Source organism: Alligator mississippiensis, chromosome 4, assembly GCF_030867095.1.
Source record: "Alligator mississippiensis isolate rAllMis1 chromosome 4, rAllMis1, whole genome shotgun sequence".
Lineage (NCBI taxonomy): Eukaryota > Metazoa > Chordata > Crocodylia > Alligatoridae > Alligator > Alligator mississippiensis.
Genome location: NC_081827.1, coordinates 8,945,272 through 8,966,269, shown reverse-complemented (window position 1 = coordinate 8,966,269; position 20,998 = coordinate 8,945,272). Strand labels below are relative to the sequence as shown.

The following is a 20,998-nucleotide window of genomic DNA, read 5'->3' as shown; positions in this document are numbered from 1 at the left end:
TTATGCATGACAGCTTTTTGTTTTAGCCGAAGTAAAAGGCTGCTGAATTCAGTTATGGTTTATGACCATAATTTGCCTTTCCTGAATGTTTCTTCAAGAAAGCCCTTCTAGATTATATCAGTTCCACTAGGGAGTGTTTTCCTTTTTGTGGCCTTATTTAGCCTTTTTGCAATTGGAGAAGTTTACTGTTACAGGGAAGAGCCCATCGATTGCTCATCTAAAAATGCATTGCTTTTTGTGTTCTGATATGTTGTGGATGTTTTGATTTCATAAATCTTTGAGTGATTGTTGTATTCAAAGATATAGCTAATTGTTATATTTACATGCATATTGCTGTATTTTCTTGAATAAAAGATGCCCCTCCAATAATTAGATTTTGTATTAATTTTTTAGGTATAGAATCTAATTATTGGAGGTTGCCTTCAATTTGTCCCCTTCCCACTGCTACAGCAGGAAAAATTAAATTTGGGGCATTGGGTGGCCCCTGCAGTCCCTCCCCCATTTACTGGCAGCCCCCCTTATTGTCAGTCTACATGTTAATTAATGTGCCGTAATTACGGCGCATTGTTTAGTATCTGTAATAACAGGTACTAAATGCACCATAATAGGTGCTCCTGCACATTATCTCAGATGAATGAATGCTTTTGTGTGATGCTTAATGCCCATTAGATTAATTTTACTGAGCATTAATGCTAAAATTTAGCACGGTTTTTGCCAGCTATGCAAATGCACAGTAGAATTTAATCCAGTGAGCATGGTCTCATGTAGATGCACCCACTATCCATGATTAATAGTCCAAAGCCAACAGGCTCATGATTTACCACAGGGATAGGCAACCCCTGGCCCAGGTGCCAGAGCGTGGCACACAAAGGAATTTTGCTTGGCATGCATGCTTTGGCGGATGGCGGGGAAGGGGCCAGGGCTGCACTGCCACAACAAGGATCTTGCTGCTTTACTGCCATCTGCCCCTGGCACGCCTACATTTTTCAAGTTGAGGTTGTAGCTGTTGTTGGCACTCTGCCCAAAAATGTTGCCAGCCCATAACTTGCCATATGGTTCATGGGGCTGGGCCCCAGCAGAGTTGAGAGCATTTTCAGCCATGGTGACCCCACAGCTCAGCACTACTTAGTATGTGTGTGTGTACTCCAGATTCCACCCCCCCCCCCCAAAGGTCCATGTGCTAACTATTCACAACTCATGACTAGAACAGGGTGTTCTTGTCATGAGTCCTGGGATCCCCCCAAATTTATGTGCAGATGAGGTCCTGCGTTACCTCATAAAGAACCTGATTGGTGTGACCCCGCCGAGACAAGGGGTGGCAGAGGGATTCTGGGTGACCTGTTTGAGTCACCTGGTTGGTGATGTTTTCCAGACATTAAGGCTGGTGAAGTAACAGGAATCACTGGAAATGGGAAAGAAAGGCGCAGTTCAGCTGTGGGAGTGAAGAGAAAGTTGAAATGTATTCAGTGTAGTGGCTCACTATGACTTGAAAAAGAATTGGTGCTGAGGGGGACTAAGCACAATGGGCACTACTATACATCTTATTCAGATGGGTTGAACTAGCTTGTCTTTGTGGTAGGCTTCCATCAGTTTGAACCATGTGTTTTATAGTCATGCCAGCATTGGCTGCATTTGATGTCATAGTTGATTTCCATTACAGAGCACATGTTGCATTTGGCCACAGTTTCATGATAGACAATGTATTTAATGAAGTTTCCTTGTATGTGAATATGAGATGAGGGGCTTTTTCTCCAGGTGGTGGTGGTGGGGTGTGAGGACAGATGGACCTCATCTTATATTTGAGTAAATACGGTTTGTTCCTTGATCTGGTTTGACTTTTGGTTGGGAAACTTTCTTAGCTATATCTCGTATTAATTTCCTTTTAATCAGAAAACAAAGCATCAAGATAGTTGTTGTTTGAGGACTGATTTGTGTACTGCTTTGAGCTATATAAACTTGTACTTTCTCTCATGAACACTTAACTTGCATGGAAAGAGAAGCCATCTTCAATAATGGGACTTCTGCTCTTTTAAGATATCATTCTTATGTATCAGTGGTGCTCAGATTTCTGGCCCTGGAGGTTGGGTTGGTGGTGTAGCACTGGTCCATGGGCAGGATCCTGGGTGTGGGGCCTGTTTGCCAGCCCAGCCTCTGGCCTGGGATCCATTTGCCCAATGGCGTTGCCTATCATATTGGCCTGATGCCAATTCCTCACCATGGGCTGGCATGATCTAGCACACAGGGCCACACCCAGCCTGCAAGGCTCCCCACATGCCTAGAAATTTAGCAGCAGGGGAGTGGAAATTAATGCTGCTCCTGTTTCTCTGCTGCCACATTTCCAGATGTGTGGAGCCTGCAGACTGGATGGTACAGCTCTCTTGGCCAAATCTGACCTGGAGGCTGAGGTCCGTTGTGTAATATGGGTTGATGAATAGTTACACGTCAGCTAATGAGTGTTCTTTGTTCTTTCTCTGACTTCTTCAGCTTCCCTCCTACCTGGGACCCCACATCAACTACTCTGTCTTTACTCTGCTCTCTTTTTTTAAAATCAGAACTCTGTCACTATAGACTTAGGCCCAGTCCAGTTAAACCAAAGCTCATGGTGTTTTCTTTACAACATTAAGATAGTGACCTTTCAGCTATTTGTTCTTGGTAACTCTCAAATCCATCCCTTCTAGTTAATCTTAAAGGGTATGTCTATTCTACATGTGTGCTTTAGTGCACATTAGACTATATTTTACTGTGCATTAAAGCATCATGTAAATACTGTGACATTATGCTAATGCTCAGTACAATAGTCTAATGCACATTAAGCGTTACTTAAAAAGCATGCAAATGTGCTAACAGCCTAATGCACATTAATTTTAGGACCTGCCATTAGAGGTACTAAATTTTAATGCACATTAATGCACATGTAGATGCACCCAAAGTTACTACTCTGTCTTAGAGCTTTTGTTCACATCTGCTACAGCCAATACATTCTCTAGAGCCTTTTGTTTTCTTCTTTTGTCCTCCTTTTCTTTGTTTTTGCTATCAAGGCTTTTACTTTCAGAAGCTTTAGTTTCTATCTTTGGAGGATCCTCATGGGTGTCTGCGATGAGGACTTCTGACCCAGGACTGGCCTCGGGGAAAATGGTGCCCTTGGCGAACTTGTATTTTCCCCCACTCCCCAGTAGGAGCGCAGGCTGCAGTCCAGTAGGGAGGCAGGGTGGCATGGTGCGCCAGGCAGGGAGGTGGGCAGGAACTACTGTTTCTGAAGTTAGGGCAGGAAGGTTTTAGAGAAACTGCAGTTTGTGGTTCTTTTTATAACTAAATCTTTCTGTCAAATCTGATCATTTGATTTCTGGGTCTGATATGAGGCCTCGGTAGAGGGGATATGTGCTGAATGTCCATTGTTCATACGTTGGGAATTGGCCAAAATGTAGAGTTTTGTTATTTAGCAGTTGTTTAAAATTTTTGCATGTTGTTTGCTTTTTAGAAATATTCTAGTGGACAAGCCTAATGATCAGTCCTCGAGGTGGTCTTCAGAAAGCAACTACCCTCCCCAGGTAAGCTTTTTAACTTTGTCTAAGTGTTTAGTGCTTTTGTAGTTTCTGGAGACAGAAAGTTTAAGCTCTGGTCCTTTAGGTATGGACTACTAATATTAACAAATGGGCTACTTGCTCAAATTTGTCAGCCACAATAGGTGCTGGTGGTTTCCCAAAATGCTACTTCCTGTAGTTCTTTAATCTCTGCTTTTGTCAGGAGTCCTTTCCCTTATATCTGGTAGTAGTGGTGGTGTATCCATGATGGTGCAGGGAATGTCTTTGATTAGATGAAGATGTTAGATAAATTTTTGGGCACAGTGCTCTTTTCCAGGTCATGTAATTAAGGGAATTTAAAATTATAGTCTGTTTTTCTTTTTCCTTCTGTTCTTTCTGCCATTCTGGCAGCATATTGTTGTCTACCAGGAAGCACTCAGAAAGACCACACTAGGTCAGAATGTTTTTGACACTTTAGATTCTGATTTGAAATCTTTTGGGTTTATCATGTGAATCATGTGTCATGTTTGCTCAGCTGATAGTGCTAATATTGCATGGCACCTGAGTGGCATGGCATGCTGGTTGAAAATCACTCTCCTAGTCTTATATTTGAGAGATTTTACAGTCACGACTATAGTTTCATAGATGTTGGGGTTGGAAGGGACCTGTTAGATCATCGAGTCTGACCCCCTGACCTGGGCAGGAATGAGTGCTAGGGTCAGATGACCCATCTAGGTGTCTGTCCAATCTCCTTTTGAACACCTCCAAGGAAGGGGACAGCACCACCTTTCTTAGAAGCTTATTCCATATTTTGGCAACCCTCACTGTAAAGAATTTGTTTCTGGTGTCCAATCTGAATTTGCTGTCTTCCCGTTTGTGGCCATTATTTCTAGTAACCCTGACAGATGCCCTGGTAAACATCATGTCCTCTATTTCTTGCTGCCCCACCCCCCTCTGAGTTTGTAGGTGGCCACGTGATCACCTCTCTGCCTCCTCTTGGGAGACCTGAACCTCTTTATCCTCCTCAATCGGTCCACATAGGGGTTTTCTGTAGGCCTTTAACCAGGCAAGTGGCCCTCCTCTGAAGCCTCTCCAGGCCATCCACATCCCTCCTGAAGTGCAGCACCCAAAACTGGACACAGTACTCCAGCTACAGCCTAACCAGTGCCACATAGAGGGGAATTATCACCTCCCTAAACCTGTTTGTGCTGCACCTACTTATGCAAGAAAGGGTGCGGTTAGCTTTACATATTACCTCATCACACTGGATTACTCATGTTCATTTTGAAGTCGACTACAACTCCGAGATCCCTTTCCGCAGTCGTGCTACTTAGTGGTACCTCCCAGGCTGTAGGAGTGTTGACTGTGTGTGTGTGTGTGTGTGTGTGTGTAATATATAATCATTCCATCCAGGAAGAGCACACACCAACTGCTGAAACTTCCTTAGCCTGACGAAGGGTTTTTGAACCCGAAAGCTTGCTTAATAACTTTTCTCCAACCATTTGGGTTGGTCTAATAAAAAATATCAAATTCACCCAAGGAACCTTGTCTGCCTATATATAGTCATGACTATGAAGTCCTTTGAGTATAAGACTATAGGCCAGTGTAATAGTAAAAAGTTTTATTTATTATTTATTTATTTATAAAATAGATAGAGAAAACATTTTACTATTACACTGGCTTAGTTTTATACTTGAGGGACTTTACGGTCATGAGTAGGTAGGTAGGTTGAGGTCCACTGTGTGTGTGTGTGTGTGTGTGTGTGTGTGTGCGCGCGCGGGGGGGGGTGTACACACAGTGGACCTCAAAAAAAAAAATTTAATAAAAATGTAGTCGTGACTGTAAAGTCCCTCAAGTATAAGGAAGAAAAAATGTATATTTGCATCCAACTTGATTCAGATGAGTATTAGCATAACGTTTAAGACTACAATGGCATTTTCCCCCTCTTTGTCTGCTAGTTCTCACAGTGGCAGTTCTTCTACCAGAGTCAGGAGAAGGAGTTGGTAGAGAAACAGTGGGTGTACAGAGAATGATCGTACATGTTTGTTTTAATTTAATTTAGTAAGCTCTACAGAAAAGACACCTCCCATCCCCAGGTAGCCTCTAGCTAACTCCCTTTTTAAATTTAGCCATGAAGTCAAAATCTCTCTCTCGTCTTTTGCCTTTCTCTCTTTGAGATCTGGATACTCTTCGTGCAAGTTGTCTTTCTGCAATTCTAGAAGGCAAAGAGGGAGGGCATGAAAGACTGAAGTAATTTTCAGCTTGTAACACAGAGGGCTTTTTTATTATTCACTTTTGTTTCTTCCATTTTTAATACTTCTGCTTAAGTGAACAATCCTTATCTCTCCTTGAAGTGGATGTTGGCGTGTTTTTTTTTTTTTTCTTGGTGTATCCTCTTAACTAGTTGGAATATTATTATAAGGAAGATTAGTTTCGACTGATAACTAACTGGTTTTTTAAAAATGGAACCTTTTATTAACTTTCATTAACCTTTTATACGTGGAAATATTTCTTCTGAGGCTTAATTGAAAGCTAACCATTTTTCTTTCCCCTTCTGGAAACAAGGATTTTCTGTACATTTTTTTTTTTTTTTTTTCTTTTGATGCCTAGTGTAGGAAATTATCCTCTGGGGGTGAGGGAGGAGGCATCAGTGTTCGGTTTACCGATATGCTCAACTCCGTATGATTCACAAGATGTATAGAATATATCCTATCGGCTTCAAATGGTGCATCTGAGTCACAAATTCAGTTTTTAGAAGAGGAATAATAACGTGCTATTTTGTGAAAGCAAGACAGTTTCTGTGGGCAAACACAATCCAACAAAGTAAACCTTATGTAGCTCAAAACCTTGTGTTGGTAATTATAAGATCAAATCATGTAACATTTTGATTCTTGCTCAACACGTGATATCTGTGGCTTTCCGAAGCTAATTGTGTTTATATACCTAATGTTACTGTCTTAATTTCTCATGGGCATTGCTCATGCATGTTCATCACATCAAGATTAAGTCTGAGGAGATCGTGATTTCTCTGAGCTCTGGGAACCGGGAAACTTTGTGAGCCTGTAATTGGAAAGGATAATACAATATGGACATATCCCATTCTCCATCCATCAGCATCTGTACGTCTTTTGGGGAATAAATCTTTGTTGTACTGGAAAACTTCTGTTCACCTCCAAAGGATTCAAAATTTTACATTATATAATACTACACATTCAATGTGGTCTTAAATCATTTTAGTAAGGTTACAGACGTGTTAAGCTATCTTTGTTTGAAATCGGGCAGAAGGCAGTGCGGGGTAGCACCTTAGAGATGAACTGGATCCCAGATGTTAAGCTAACTTTTATAGGTGATAACTTATTTTGTCAGATGGTAGCATCTGACAAAATAAGTTGTTGGCTTTGAGAGCTTACGCTGCTGAATCAGTCCCTGCTCTATCTTCTGCCATTAGTAAGGTTGTAAAGTAATGAGCTCAGAAATTAGGAAATGTGAGAATGAGGACTGTGCCATAATTGGCTTCCTTGTGTACATGCATTATTGTCAAATCTTGTATTATCTATCACACACTTGCTTCTCTTCCTGTCCAGGTCCATGCATGTGCCTTTCTCCACTAGCTGTGTGAAAAGGCCATGAGGAAACCAATGTTAATCTGCATAGCAGAATGTAATAATAACGTGCAGTTAGAAAAAGGCAGCGAGCCATCCAAGTAAAACAGAAGACACGCTTGTTAATCAGGAACTCTCAATTCTGAGCACTGAGTAAGGCTGATCCTATGTGGTCTCCTACAAGGAGACCATCATAATGCATATGCACAACAAGATTAAAGCATTTCCCCTACAACATTAAACTGTGCTGTATATCATTTCCTAACTTTTGAGTGAGTGCATGACTAATGCTGTGATGGGTTGTTGGACTTGTACTTACTCATAAATATGGATTTAGTAATGGCTTTACTTGGTGTTAAACATTTATTTCCTCCCTTTTTTCCTTGAAAGGAGAAATTATCCATAAGAATCCTTCTATACTATCCCTCCCCCCCCCAAAAAAAACACCCCAAACCAAAAGAGCTCCCCCCCAAAAAAAACAAACCCCAAAACCAACCAAACCCACTCTGGCTGCTATATGCTGGGCCTGAGTAGAACAGGAAAAAAATTATAGTTTTGCAGAGTAGGTGGAGGTTTCTTTTCAAGCAGTTGAAAGCAAAAGAAACTGGAAGTGGAAGTCTAAAAACTTAGTGTACAGGTAAAACATTTGAAATACCGTCCTGTGGGTTATATTTAGTAAAGGGGTTTCCAGCTATGTGGTTATGGTAGAGTTAAATGACTTGTGTGGCCTTGAGAGCCACGAGTTGATCATGAATGAGTGCCAGTGAAAGGAAATATGCATGACAGCTGTTTGTTCTGTTTGTGAAGCTAGATACCTTTCTTGATTCACTCTGGAAATAGAATGACCCAGAAATTATATGTGCAATAATAAACCTGTTATGTAGTAGGCTGTTCAGGCAGAAGATGGCTTATCCTCCCCTATTTTTATACTAGCTCTAGGTTTACAGAGGAAATGTAAGAAATCAAATTGATAGCATTGGAGACCCGACCTTTATTATAAAGAATTTTAATGGCTGTGGTTATCAGTCCGACTTGCCAGAATGTCTGCACAACGATGCTAATTCCTGTGCATGATTCTGGGTATTAAGGTTTAAAATTAAAGCACGAGGTGTTTTGTTCTGGGGGTTTTTTGATTCAGTCTCTTATTACAAAAATATCAGGTGGGTTTCTACACCTATAGCTGCAGCCCCTGACCTCCGGATGTAGAAATAAAAGCCACTTTATGTGCATTATTTTGCATCCACTCCCAACAAAATGCAGTCGCCTCTGGGATAACACAGGGCTGCTGTTTGAACAGCACTCAATAAAGGCAAGAAAACTCGCACAATGTGACAGTTAGTTAGTTTTGGAGATACCGGTTTGGGGTATTAGGGTAAAAGTATTCTGTCATGTCATTATTGGTAGCTTTTATATTTGCTAAGTACATGAACTCTCAGTTTCAAAAGATGTTTGTGTCCCTGAGGATTCAAAACCAGTTTTGGTCGTCTGCCTAATCCCCACTTTTTATCTCCAAGATGAAGTGCACAGTTAGAAGCAGAAAGGGGTTGATCTAAACTGTAAAACCTAACTGGTAAAAGACAACTGACAATAAATTATATCACCATCCACAAAAAAACAAAACAAAAAACAAACACCAAAACATTTAGCACATGGTTATGGGCCACACCTTCAAAAGAGGTCTGAAAGCAGCTCCCAGCATCACACTTGTAGCCTGATCAGCCTATAAAAAAAATCAATGTAATAAGCTCTGAAGGTGCTGCAGTAATATGTATGACTCTATTAAGCTCTCTCTCTCTCTCTCTCTCTCTCTCTCTCTCTCTCTCTTTTTTTCCGAATTTCAATTTACTAGTGTGAAGAATAGTCCAGAGCTGCTGTCCTTTCAGGACTAATCATTTTTTCTGAACTCAAACTATGACACTAACACCCACATTCAGGGTTTTGCATAATAGCTGCCAGTCGGTTTCCAAATACCATCTGTTTTTTTAGGGAACAAACATATATACACAAACATTTGTAAACAAGATTTGGACTGGTTTTGAATAGCTTTTATTTAATAAATCTATTGGGCATTACACCCATAGTTGCTTGTTTTTTATGCAGACTCCCCCCTTCATTGGTATTATTATATAGCCTTCAGTAAAAGGGTTTTGCAGAACATGTTTTATATTTGAGTACAGGATTATCTGACTGGCAGCCCCAAAGACCCTGGGATCCTGGTCTGGGTGCCACTCCCTTCTTTGCTCTCTTGCTGCTGCTGCTGCCAGAGTCCTCTAGCTTCTCTGTCCCTCCTCAAAACTTCTACAGCCTGCCACCACCCTGGGCTGGGGGGGAGCCATGGATGCAGGGGTTGGAGTGGCTGCACTTCACACTGCGTCTGCGCATGGAGGGGGCCTACACGATGCAGCATGTCCATGCAGTGGGGTGTAGGGCATATCGGGGTCTGGTGCAAGGGTGAGGCATGCATGATGTGGCAGGTGGCAATGCAGTACAGCAGGGCTAGGGAGGTAAATACCATTAAAAAAAATATCTGTTTAACCTCCTCCAATTTATATTGTTTAAATGGTTAACTAATAGCTCATACTTGGTTTAGTGACGTCTGGCAGGAATGGCCACAGCCCCTTATATCTTCACCATGTGCCTGGCAGTGTGCAGGCCCCAGGCTGCCGGCGACAAGCGTGGTCAAGCCAGTAGGCCTACTGTGGAGTCGTGGCTTCTCCTTGTCCCCCCAGGCAGGGTCTGGAGACCTCCTGGGATTTGCCATGCCACTGAACCGGCCACCAGCCGCCAAGACTGTGTGGACCCGACTGCGCACCAGGGTCCCCACACTAACCATGCCACGCGCAGGCTTCCATCGGGAAGCCCTGAAAAGAGAAGGCTGATGGATGTCATCCTCAACTTCGAGGGACTTCTTGGGACTGGATCCTGCTGCTATAGGGAGGGAGGTGCTGGGCCCCCCACAGGGATGAGGTGGGGTGGTCCCGCTACAGCAGCGAAACTTCTGGCCGTGGGGTGAGTCTGCCTGGCCCGCTGCAGCCTGGGCAAGGCGATGGGCTCCATGTATCTCCTGCCATGTTTGTGTGGCCATGGCCCACCATAGGACCAGGAGTCTCACTGCTGCGGCAGAAAGGCCCCACCTGACCCCTGTGGGGGGCCCAGCATCTCCCTTCCCATGGCAGCAGGATCCGGGCATGTGGTAGGGACGAGGGGAAGCTGTGTCTCTGCAGTTGGGCAGTGCATCCTAGTGGCTCGGGCATGCCCGCTGCCTCTTGCCTGCGGCTCCCTGCCAGGGGCCTGAGGCCCATGCAGCGTCAGGAGCACAGTGAGGGCAAGAGGAGCTGGGGCTGTTCCTGCCAGAGGTCACTGAATGGTAAGTGGTGGAAATATAATTATTGTTTAACCATTTAACTATTTACATCCCTAACTGGGGGGTGGGGCAGAGAGGTGGGAATTTGCACGATGTGCCTTGGAGTGGTGTATGGCCCACGCTGTACGTGACTGGGGAGCGTGTGACCCCCAGCCACTCAGAAATTGGGCAGCCCCGCTTCAGCATATGCCAGTTTTCTTCATTCCTGTTTTCTTACGAAGTCTGCTTGCTCAGTGCCTACAGCATGACTTCACTGCATGGGTTTGTTTTACCTGGATCCTTTGGGGCCTGAGGAGTATGGCAGCTCTTTAGCTCTTCTGCAAACACCTTGGGGAATCTCCGCAGCAAAAGTATCTGTAAATCTTCTTAGCCAGCAGCCACTGCAGTCCAAAAAATGGCCAACTCAGTTTTCTGCTTTCAGTGACATTGGGAATCTGCAGCCTCTATGCAAAGGGAGACAGAATTGAAAAACACACCGGCTTTGTAGCAGACGTGCGTCTAGCTTTTTCAGGGGTTAGCCACTGAGTGCAGGTGACTGTCTTCTGCTCTTCCATTTTTATAGTGTTCCCCCTTTGAGGTCGGAAGGCCTCTGCTCTCAGATGGTGAATGAATGCGTAGAAGCAGCAGGGCTGGTTTTGAAGTTGTGCAGACGACGGCTATCCAAGCTGTCCTGTAGCTTGTGTACTGTGCACCCCTTGATGTGCAAGCCTTTCTAATTAAGTTGGTCTGTCTTCTACTGTGCACATATGCTGAATCCAGAGGATTCAGCTAAAATCTGTCTCCTTCCCATGGCTTTGTTTTTTATTTTAATGCCAAATCCAAATTCTTCACTGCAAGCTTGGGAGCTGAACTTTTGAATATACGCGAAAGGTTTTATCTTAACCTTAGCTTCAATTTTGAAACCCTTTAAACTCCCTCAAGACAGTTTCAAATCCTAGTGAAGTTGATTCATCCGTTCACCTTTCCAAAGTAAAACTGTACAATAAGTAACTTTTGGCATTGGAGCTTTGCAGAATCAAATTTAAGTTTCCTCTGTTGCTTAGGCACTGTAAAATCACATGGGACTTGGTGCTCTTGCACACAGCTTTCTACTTTTAGCTTGCCCTATGCCACCTCTTTCAGCTTGCCTTCCATCCTTTTCATGCCTGAAGTAGTTAAGTTTGCTTCAGTACTGCTGTATCTGTAGCTGAAGGTGCTTAGGGATCTTTGACATGCAAATATACCAAATCTGCTTTTACTAGAAAGGGCTTTTATTGGAATCTGGCATTGAGAAGGCTTTGCAGAGAGCCCATAGTCTCTTGGGGGAAATACCATGTCCTCAGCTTGCATCATGCCCAGGTTTGCATATAATCCAGGTGCAATGGCTCGGTGCATTCTTTTATCCTTAATTACTAATTAACATCTTATAGTTTGAGTTAGCGTGTTGTTGTATTGCTTAATTGTTAAAATAGCTGAAAAATGTAAACTACAAGCTTTTTTGTTTGTGTCCTCAGCATGCATTTCTGCTAGAGGCATTTATGCAGCAGTTTTGTTGGCAAAAACCCTTACTTGACTTTTTTTTTTTTTCCTTTCTAAATTGGAATTATGTATTGCAGTAACATCTAGAGGTCCTACCAGAATCCTGTTGTATTAAATGCTACAAAAACACACACTTTTCCCTATTCTGAAAAGATTACAGCTGTTACCAAGCAAACAAACTAGTTGATTAACCTGCTGTGGCATTGGTTTTAGTACAGGTATTAGGAAGTTAACAGCAAAAAGACAAAAGGCTGGATAGTGGTGACAGATGAACCGTCACTGGATTGGGTTGTTCTAAATCAAGATTAAGGCATGTCTACAGGGCAGTCGTAGCAAGAACTAACGTTGCAGCTACTTGTGCTGTACCTCCTTTGCAAATAGATTCAAAACAATCTTTCTGGCAACTTCAGGAAGCAGCCAGAAAACAAACAAAATGTTGACCCTTTTCACGCTGTACATAGAGGGACATCTATGCCCAGTAGGCAGTTAAAAGGAGTAGCTCACGCTCTGCAAGTTTCCCTGTAGCCTAGAAGCCCCCCTTCACTCCCCATAGACAATTAAATGACTGAGTCTTATTTGATGTGTATAATATGGATTTGGTTCCCATGTTGTAAACCAAACTTTGCATGTTGTGGAAGATAACTTCCTTTGTCAGAGGGAAAGTGGTAGTCTTTGGGAGGAACTGCAAGTACAGCTCAGCCCATCGCAGATGGGATTCAAATGCATTGTTAATGTGTGACTTGAAGCCGAACTAGAGCAGTCTTCTGGATGTGAAAAGACTTAAAATCCAGCTCTCGGAGGGAACCTGTGTGGTTCAAGGGCTCTTCACCTAGATTAGGCTGATTGGACCTCACTCTTTCTGTTTGGGTAGACTTCTCTAAAAGCAGTACTTCCTAATACTGCTGGGTTTTTGGTTGTAGCTGTGTTGGTCTAAGGACATAGTACGTCCTAATATGCATTCCAGGTTGCCTTGGGTATAAGTGGGGACAATATAATTTGGGGTGCCAAGTTAAATTGCTCTCCAGCTTTGATTTATTTACCTTTTTAAGGCTATAATGTTCTCCCTTTCCATATGCTCAAAAGCCTTTGCTTTAACACTTAGTCATTCTCACTTTTCCCCTCCCTTGTTTCTACAGTATTTAATACTGAAGCTTGAAAGACCTGCTATAGTCCAAAGTATCACATTTGGCAAATATGAGAAAACTCACGTTTGTAATTTAAAGAAGTTTAAAGTCTTTGGTGGGATGAATGAAGAAAATATGACAGACCTCTTATCCAGGTAAGAGATGCTTTCATCAAATATATCAGTATAAATCAGAAGCTAGACCAAAGCTAGACCAAAATGCACTTATTTTCCTTTGCTCCCAAATGGGCGCACAGCTGACTGGGCAATAAAGCTGCAATAAGCCTGCAAGTAGCTGCTCGTGGGGTTCCAGGCCCTATGAAAATGACTGTAATAAGATAAAGGACGGAGCATATGTCCCAAAACTTGCTTCGGGAGACCTTCTGTGCTTGCTCTACCCCCAAAGGATCTGTGAAGAGTGAACTCCTGGGAGCCTGGAGGACCTGGGAGCAGGGTTTAAAATTCATGGTCTGAGATTTCTTTTTTCTGCCTGTTTTAAGATGCAACCCACATTTGGTCTCCACTCATAGAACGCTTTAGCATAGCTCTGTAGCAGTATGAATAATAAATGTTTTAGTCTGCCTTGGTACAAAAGCACCATTACAACTGTACAGGTCTGAATTAGTTAGCTGCTTCACTCTTTGATGGACAGATCCAAGGACAGAATACAAAACTAAATTCTTTTGCCTGTAATCTGTTTCTGTGGCCCAGTGATACATGTTCAATGGAATAAAGCCATTTGGCAGTTTTAGGTTTTTATTCAGAGCTTCTGAATGCTCATTCAGATACATTTTTGACAAGAAATGAGCAATCTCTTGCTTCATTGAAAAGGACTCAGAAAAATGTTTAGGGTGTGGAGTGTAGCTATGCAGAAGGAGCCAGTGTTGATTTGGAGGCTAGAAGGACGAAGGCCCCGGTAAGCATTACCAATCTGTTGAATTGGCATATATCTGTTGGCTCACTTTCTCAGTTACCCATCTCAATGTGACATGAATCTAGCATAGATATCTTGCAAAACCATGCAGAGATTTGTAGCCTGTTGGGAGCTAGAAGCCAAAGTAACTCTAGGTATGCCAATTTAGCACCTTTAAATTGGTGCCACTTCAGTGCTAGAGGGGGGTATTTGATGCAAGGGAAGTGATGAAATACTGTGTCTTCTTACATACTGCACACACCTTGTTTTGTGAAGGTAGAATGCAGAAAAAGATTTTTCCAGACTCTTACCTGTCACAGCCTCGGCTGTCCATAGCTAAATGCTGGCTGCATGCAGACGGGATAGAGTCTCATCATTAGCATCATTCACCTTCTTGCTGCAGTAGCATGGCTATGGATTTAACCCTTGTCACAGCTGCCGCCAGATTTGGCAGCGGCTCCAACAAGGGTTAAACCTGCAGCTGTGCAACTGTAGTAGGAGGATCAATTATGTTGATAATGGGACTCTACCCCACCCTTTGCATGCATCTTGGAAGTGAGCAGAGCCCCCAGGAGCCATTTCAGCAACCCCATACCTCCATTTTGGTGCAGAAATCATCTTCCCTGCTGAATACACACAGCCTAATTTTGGAGGGCTATTTTTTTTTTTTTTGGGTGGGGGGGGAAGATGCCTGTGGTATGCAAGTAAATATGGTACTTTACTAGCTGCCAGTTCATCCAGCTATGTTCAGATATTCAATTTTTAATGAAAATATATATTTTTTTGGGTGTTGTTGCCTTTTTATACTTTGATAAAACTGGATTCAGTATATTTTAAAAACTGAAACCAAAAGGTAACACTTGGCATCTTGCATAACACTTCAGCTGAGAATCAGCAAGCCCAATTAATTCTTGTGAGGTAGTTGCAGCTCCATCTTACAAAAGGGAAGGATGAGGCTGGTTGGTTTGTTTTAGGAGAAGTTAGCTGTCTGAGTCGTGCAGCGAGCTGAGCACAGAGAAGCAGGATAGCTCTTCTAACTCGGATCTGTGCTCAGACAGTTAGACAAAGCTGCGTCCCAGGGAGGTAAAATGGTGGCTAGTAATCCAGGCGTTGGTCCAGCATGCATACTTGCAGTTCATAATAAAATGAGACGAGCATCACATTTCAGGCATGACCTAGATTTCGTTTACTAGCTAGTTCTAAAATACGAGGTAAGATTTAGTAACCTTATTTATTTTTTCCCACAGTGGCTTAAAGAATGATTATAACAAAGAAACATTCACCTTGAAGCATAAAATTGATGAACAGATGTTCCCCTGTCGATTCATTAAGATAGGTAAATGCATTTTTTCAGCATTCTGAGTAGAAAATAATCTCCTCTTATACTGGTGCCAGTCTTGGCACTTGTGGCTACGTTGTACTCAGGCAAAGTATCCAAAATAGCTGTTCCATTTCATGATCTCTAGGCTGGTTAGACTGGAACACAGTGAAGCCCTGTTACCAGGGAATAATAGCTTGATATTTTAAATCCTATGGACTGAAAGCACAGTACAGTGAATTGAAGAAATGCAATTGTCTTAGCCAAGTAATATTGCTGGAGGAGCTATTTATGGTCATATAATAGGTTACTGTGCAAAGCTTTAAAAAAAACAAAACATAATAAAAACCTCATATGCTAGTAAAAAGTTTCAGCACTGATTTGCCTTGGAGATTTAAAGAAAATGGTTAGCCTTGTTCCCAAAGCCAGCATCATGGGTGCCAAACTGCATTGGCCTTTCTTGGCCCTTCCCCACCCCCTTCTCTTGCCTTACATACTTACTTTATAGTCATGGTTAAGGGCAGGGGGAGTTCAGTCCCCATGATGTATTGAGTCACTCTGTTGAGCCTGTCAAGAGGTATGCCAGTTGTACTGTGGGTTTTTTCTCTTTCATTTTGGGATGCGAGCATGAGTCAACTGGGAAGAAGACTTGAGTTGCTTCCTCCTTTAATATAGTTGTAGAGCAATTATCACATCACAACACTTGGCCGCTGAGCTTGGCTGAACTTCATCTAATGATACGGAGGTTGAAGACTCCAGCTTTACTAACTTTGTGAGCTATCTAGTTCCTCCGGAGCAGTTGAAGAAATACTTGCTTGGTAGTAACTCTTCTTTGATAGGAAAACTAGAAGAGATTTCAGAAAAAGATGGAGGAATGAGGCAGTTTTTGGAAGTTTAACTTTTGTAAATTAAAAGACAATCTTGAGTGTCTTATGCCCTGCAAGTAGAGTTTCTGCTCCTGTCCCGGCATGATGTGGCTGAGACTATGTGGATGGAGCTTCTCTTGGAGCCCATTATAGCCACACTTAACCCCCTCCAAGATGTCCCCGCACCAAGGGAAGTGAATGTTTTGAGAGGGTGGTGGGGAAAGGTCAGTAACTCCCGTAAAAGTAGAAAATGTCTCATTTGTCATATTCTTTTACACTTTTTCTTGGCAACACAATCTGCAAAATTTGACTTTGAGATATGTAAAGCGGCAGAAGAGTAAGTAAATAGAATAAGGTTGAAAACCTTGGTAAAGCCATTTTGGCCTTACATGTGATTAGGCTTAACTATTTTAAGTTGCAGGACCCTGTTACCTTACTTCAGCCTGTGACTGGTCAGTGGATTTGATAGCAAATACCTTTTAATAACCAAAAGGGGTAATATTTGCTTTTAAAAGTGTGTGTGTGTGTATGAACTGAAATATAAATACGACGTCCTAGTTTTGTCATGTTATAAGACACGGTGACATCTTTAGATCTGTTGGAACGATTTAGTGATGATTTATTGGGTCATGCTTATGTAGTTTTGCTATCAATTTGGAGGCTGTAATAGCCCAGTCACAAATGCAATAAGAGTGTCTACAAATTACCCAGAATGTGCATCTGCAGCTGCTTGTGTACTGGGTACTAGATTATCCTTTTAGAGAGTGGCCACTTTGAATTTTTTAATATTTACCACCATATGTGCTACAGGGTGGTGTTAATAGCTATTGATATCAAACCTGAGAATTTTTATGCTAGACTATCAGAGGATGCACTTGCACCTTGAGTTGTGTGGAACAGTGCATTTTACAAAATTTAATTAAGATGAACAAAAGACTTTGTTCCCAATCTGTGTGTGACATGGGACCCTTCCCCTGCTCTTGAATGGATGCAGTAGCTAATATTCTGAATAGTAGAAAATGTTGACTCCAACAGTCTCAATATATCAACAGGGCTTTTCAAAGCAAGTTCAGGGCATCTCATTCCATTTGAGATCTGTCATTCTCTGCCCCCGTTTTCTGTAGTCTGCTGACGCTGAAGACCAAGGGCAAGATCCTGTTCCACCTAAGTGTCCAAGTATGAACCTATTCCACCTTGATTTGGTCCCTGAAGAGCAGTGGATACACAAGGTGGACTGGTTCTTCTCCTCCTTTTTTCATTTTTGTGTCTAAAGACTGTGTTATTCCCAAATTGGAAGGAAAGTAGGGGGAGATTGGTGCCTTGGAGCCTGACTGGTTCAGAGAGGTGTGAGTTTTGTAGGCCACAGCCTACTTTATTGGATGCTGTGTTGTTCCCCCTTTTCCCTTGTTACAGTTAAGAGGACAATGTAATAAAAGTAGGTACGTTAACTGGTTTTGGGGACTTGTGGACTATTCCAATCCATTGCTGTCTAATACATGGAATAGGAACTAACCCCAGGTATAAGACATTTTGCTACTTTGGCAACTTCAGATCAAAAATCATTGAGCCACATTTGAGCTATCAGTGCGTGAAGGGTGAATTATTTTGCCATTCAGAAAATTGCTTTTTTTTAAGATCCTTTTTATGCTCAAATACACTTACAATTGGCTTTTACTTTTTAAAATGGAAAATTGGATGTGCACATATACTGAATGTGTGCTTTGCTGTGGTTGAAGAAGCTGAACTTGAAAGGCTATAGCAGGGGTCAGCAATGCTTTTGGGTAGAGTGCCAAAAACAGTTGCAACCTCAACTTGTAAGATGTTGGCATGCCAGGGGCGGATGGCAGGAGAGCCATGAGGGGCCCAATCTTTGTTGTGGCAGCGCAGCCACGGCCCCTTCCCCGAGGCACACGAGTATCAAGCAGAATGCCTTCCCATGCCATGCTCTGGCATGTGTGCTGGGGGTTGCCTACCCCTGGGCTATAGGTATCCAAAATTATGCCTAGAGCATATACCCTTACATATGCAGCACTTGGGGTCTGATTTTTACCTTTCCTTCCATTCTCCCTCCCTCAGCATTTGCACAGAGTATGTTAAGCAAGTATGGTGTCATTGGGATATCTAGCCTCAAAACACTTGAGGTTGCTTTTTTTGGTACTAAGCAGTGTATCTGGTCTTTAATCTTTCTGATTACTGCTTAGTATCTTTTTTGCCCCGGTAATACTTTAAATGTAGCTCTTAGTTCAGTGGTAAATATAATTGATGTCACTGTTACACCATTAGTTCCAACTGGAAATGAGCGCACTATGGTAGTGTGGCACGGCTTCTGTAAGAAGAAAGTAGAACATGCTTGTGCTGTTCTGATTTGCTTCAATGAAGCTCAGTTTTGCATCCTCTTTATTCCTCCCATCCAGAGTCTGTGCAAGGGAAAACTTGTGCATCCACTGGTTAATTCAAGGACTGATAGTGACTGGAAGGGCATAACTAGAAGTTATGTGAAGAGTACCAATACTGCAATGGGATCCTCACAAATAGCAAGTGAAGATCCTCTGTTTCTGCATTTCCCACATCAGCCTTTGCATGGTGTTTATTCTTGACATCTGTTCACTAGTTCTGATTTGAGCTGGGGCTGTCATTTAAACTCCCTATTTTTAGTACCTTAATTTCTTGAAACTGATCTGGTATGAATTTCTTATGGTTGCAATCTCCCTACCCAATCATACAGTTTAAAAAAAAAAAAAATCCAAACTACTTGGATGAGGATGTGAAGCCTCAGTGTTTTGAGCACTGGTTTTCCCAGGGGAAATTTGGCTAGCACCCTGGGGTTGATGCTTTTATTCTGAAGAGTGCAGTAGCAATACTTGCTGCAATTGGTGAGATGTAATTATATCATAAAAATTGATGACATTCTACCTTTGCTCACTAACATGATGAATGGGATGGGAGTCCTCTTTCTCCGGTATGTCTACACCATTCAGATAAGCGCAGAAGAGGTGGTATATAGCACAGAGTCCTCTGTCTTGGCTCGTACTTGTTAATGCGCTGAGTTCTGCGTACCTACAGCATTACATTTTATGTGTGTTGGATCTGCCTATAGACCTTTTTGTTTTAGAGTTAGGACCTGAGACACCTCAGATTTTATAACAAAAGTAACTTTTTGTTACCTTGTTGCTTTTAATTTTTAAAGGAACATTCATTAAAATTAGCCAAAGTAGTTTAGGCCCTTAAGCTGTTTTGTTGTAGCCGTAAAACTAAGAAGCTCGAAAAATAAGAATGTGAAATAAAGAAATAACTGGTGCAGTGCTTCGCATGTCCTAAAGGGAAGTTTTTTGGGTCAATCCTTTAAGCTTCCTCTATACTTGTGGGTTTGAGCATAGTATTGTGGTTCACTTGCAGCTGCAGCAATCCTCCAAATGAGGAGTACTAGTGAGAGAGAGTTACCATTTGTTTGGGTTGTGATGGCCCAAGAAGTACCCCAAACGCTCTATCCAATGACCTTATACCTTGGGTGTTAGAAATGGGGTAGAAGAGTAGTCTTTTATTCTGGGCCTTTTAACGTAATGGCTTATCCTTGGTGGTAAGCAAAAGAGGAAATAAAAGTAACCAAATAAAACCGTATTGGTTTCATTGGTTAGAACATTGTATTTGGTGGTTTTAAAACTAGGAAAGGATGCAACTTACTGCCTGTGGTTTCTAACCTGATCCTGGAATATAAAATATCCAGGTCTAACATCCTGCCCCTTAGCCAGAAAACATTTCACTCCAGTAACAGATTTAGAAATAAAGGAGACCACTGCCATAATCAAGTACTGCCCGTACTCTGCAGATATAACTCGGATCTGTGTCAGGATGTTGCCGTTTGAGCTATTGTAGTTGGTTTCCACCAGTCTGAACTGTTTAAGTCTGTGGGAGCATCTTTCATACAAAGATTTGCTGCCTTGGGGTGTAGACAGGCATAATGATTGCATTGATATCACAGGCTACTGATCTGGGCTATTACCATGCAACTTATGCCTGTGTAGTTCTGTAGCAAACGTAGCAAAACCACTGCAATGTTAACCCTTCTTTTTTGGGGGGGTCAGGGTTTAGGATGATCTAGAAAGAGTGCACTGCTACAGCATCAGAGGTAGCAGCTGCTATATGCTTAAAAGCAACATTGCCCCCACCCCCTTTTAAGTAAACTGTATCTGCATCCACTCTTCCCAGTGCAAACTGTTTTCAGTAGCAGTTTAATGATATCTATCTGGTAGAATTTCTGAACTTAAATAAAAGCAATAACGTAAAGCTTGTACATAAAGAATTTGTTTTTATTTTTCCTAAAACTAAAATGCATCATCTTAAATTAGGTTTATAGGTCTGAAAAATAAGGCATCAATGCTTGACGCTTTATCTTTTTCTCTTTCTCTTCCTCCCCATTCCCCCCTGCCCCTTCCCTCCCATCCTCCTCCAGTTCCACTCCTATCATGGGGGCCTAGCTTCAATTTTAGCATCTGGTATGTTGAACTCAATGGTATTGATGATCCAGATGTGGTCCAGCCCTGTCTCAACTGGTACAGCAAGGTAGGTCTGCATTTCAAAGTGATATTTGCTTGAATGTCTGGTGCCATTGTCAAACTGCGTGCACGTCCGTTCTTGTGGAATGACACCATTACTTTTCTGTTCCTCGGGGATCTGCTAGGGAATCATGGGGGAATGGGGGTGTGAATTTGGAATAACACAAATGCATCATTTTAAAACTGTTCTGTCTTAGTTTTTTAATGACTTTTTATTGTG

General features: G+C 42.2%; 1 protein-coding gene across 2 annotated transcripts in view; it reads left to right on the top strand.

The window, feature by feature from the left end:
- MKLN1 (muskelin 1) overlaps nucleotides 1-20,998 on the top strand; it is a 157,482-nt gene that overhangs the window by 32,670 nt on the left and 103,814 nt on the right. The window contains exons 2-5 of one of the 2 annotated variants that reach the window (XM_014607487.3): nucleotides 3,479-3,548; nucleotides 13,142-13,284; nucleotides 15,289-15,377; nucleotides 20,676-20,785. In XM_014607487.3, the coding sequence (XP_014462973.1) occupies nucleotides 3,479-3,548; nucleotides 13,142-13,284; nucleotides 15,289-15,377; nucleotides 20,676-20,785 (412 nt within the window). The remainder of the gene's footprint in view (nucleotides 1-3,478; nucleotides 3,549-13,141; nucleotides 13,285-15,288; nucleotides 15,378-20,675; nucleotides 20,786-20,998) is intronic. The other variant, XM_019487602.2, reaches the window with a different exon arrangement.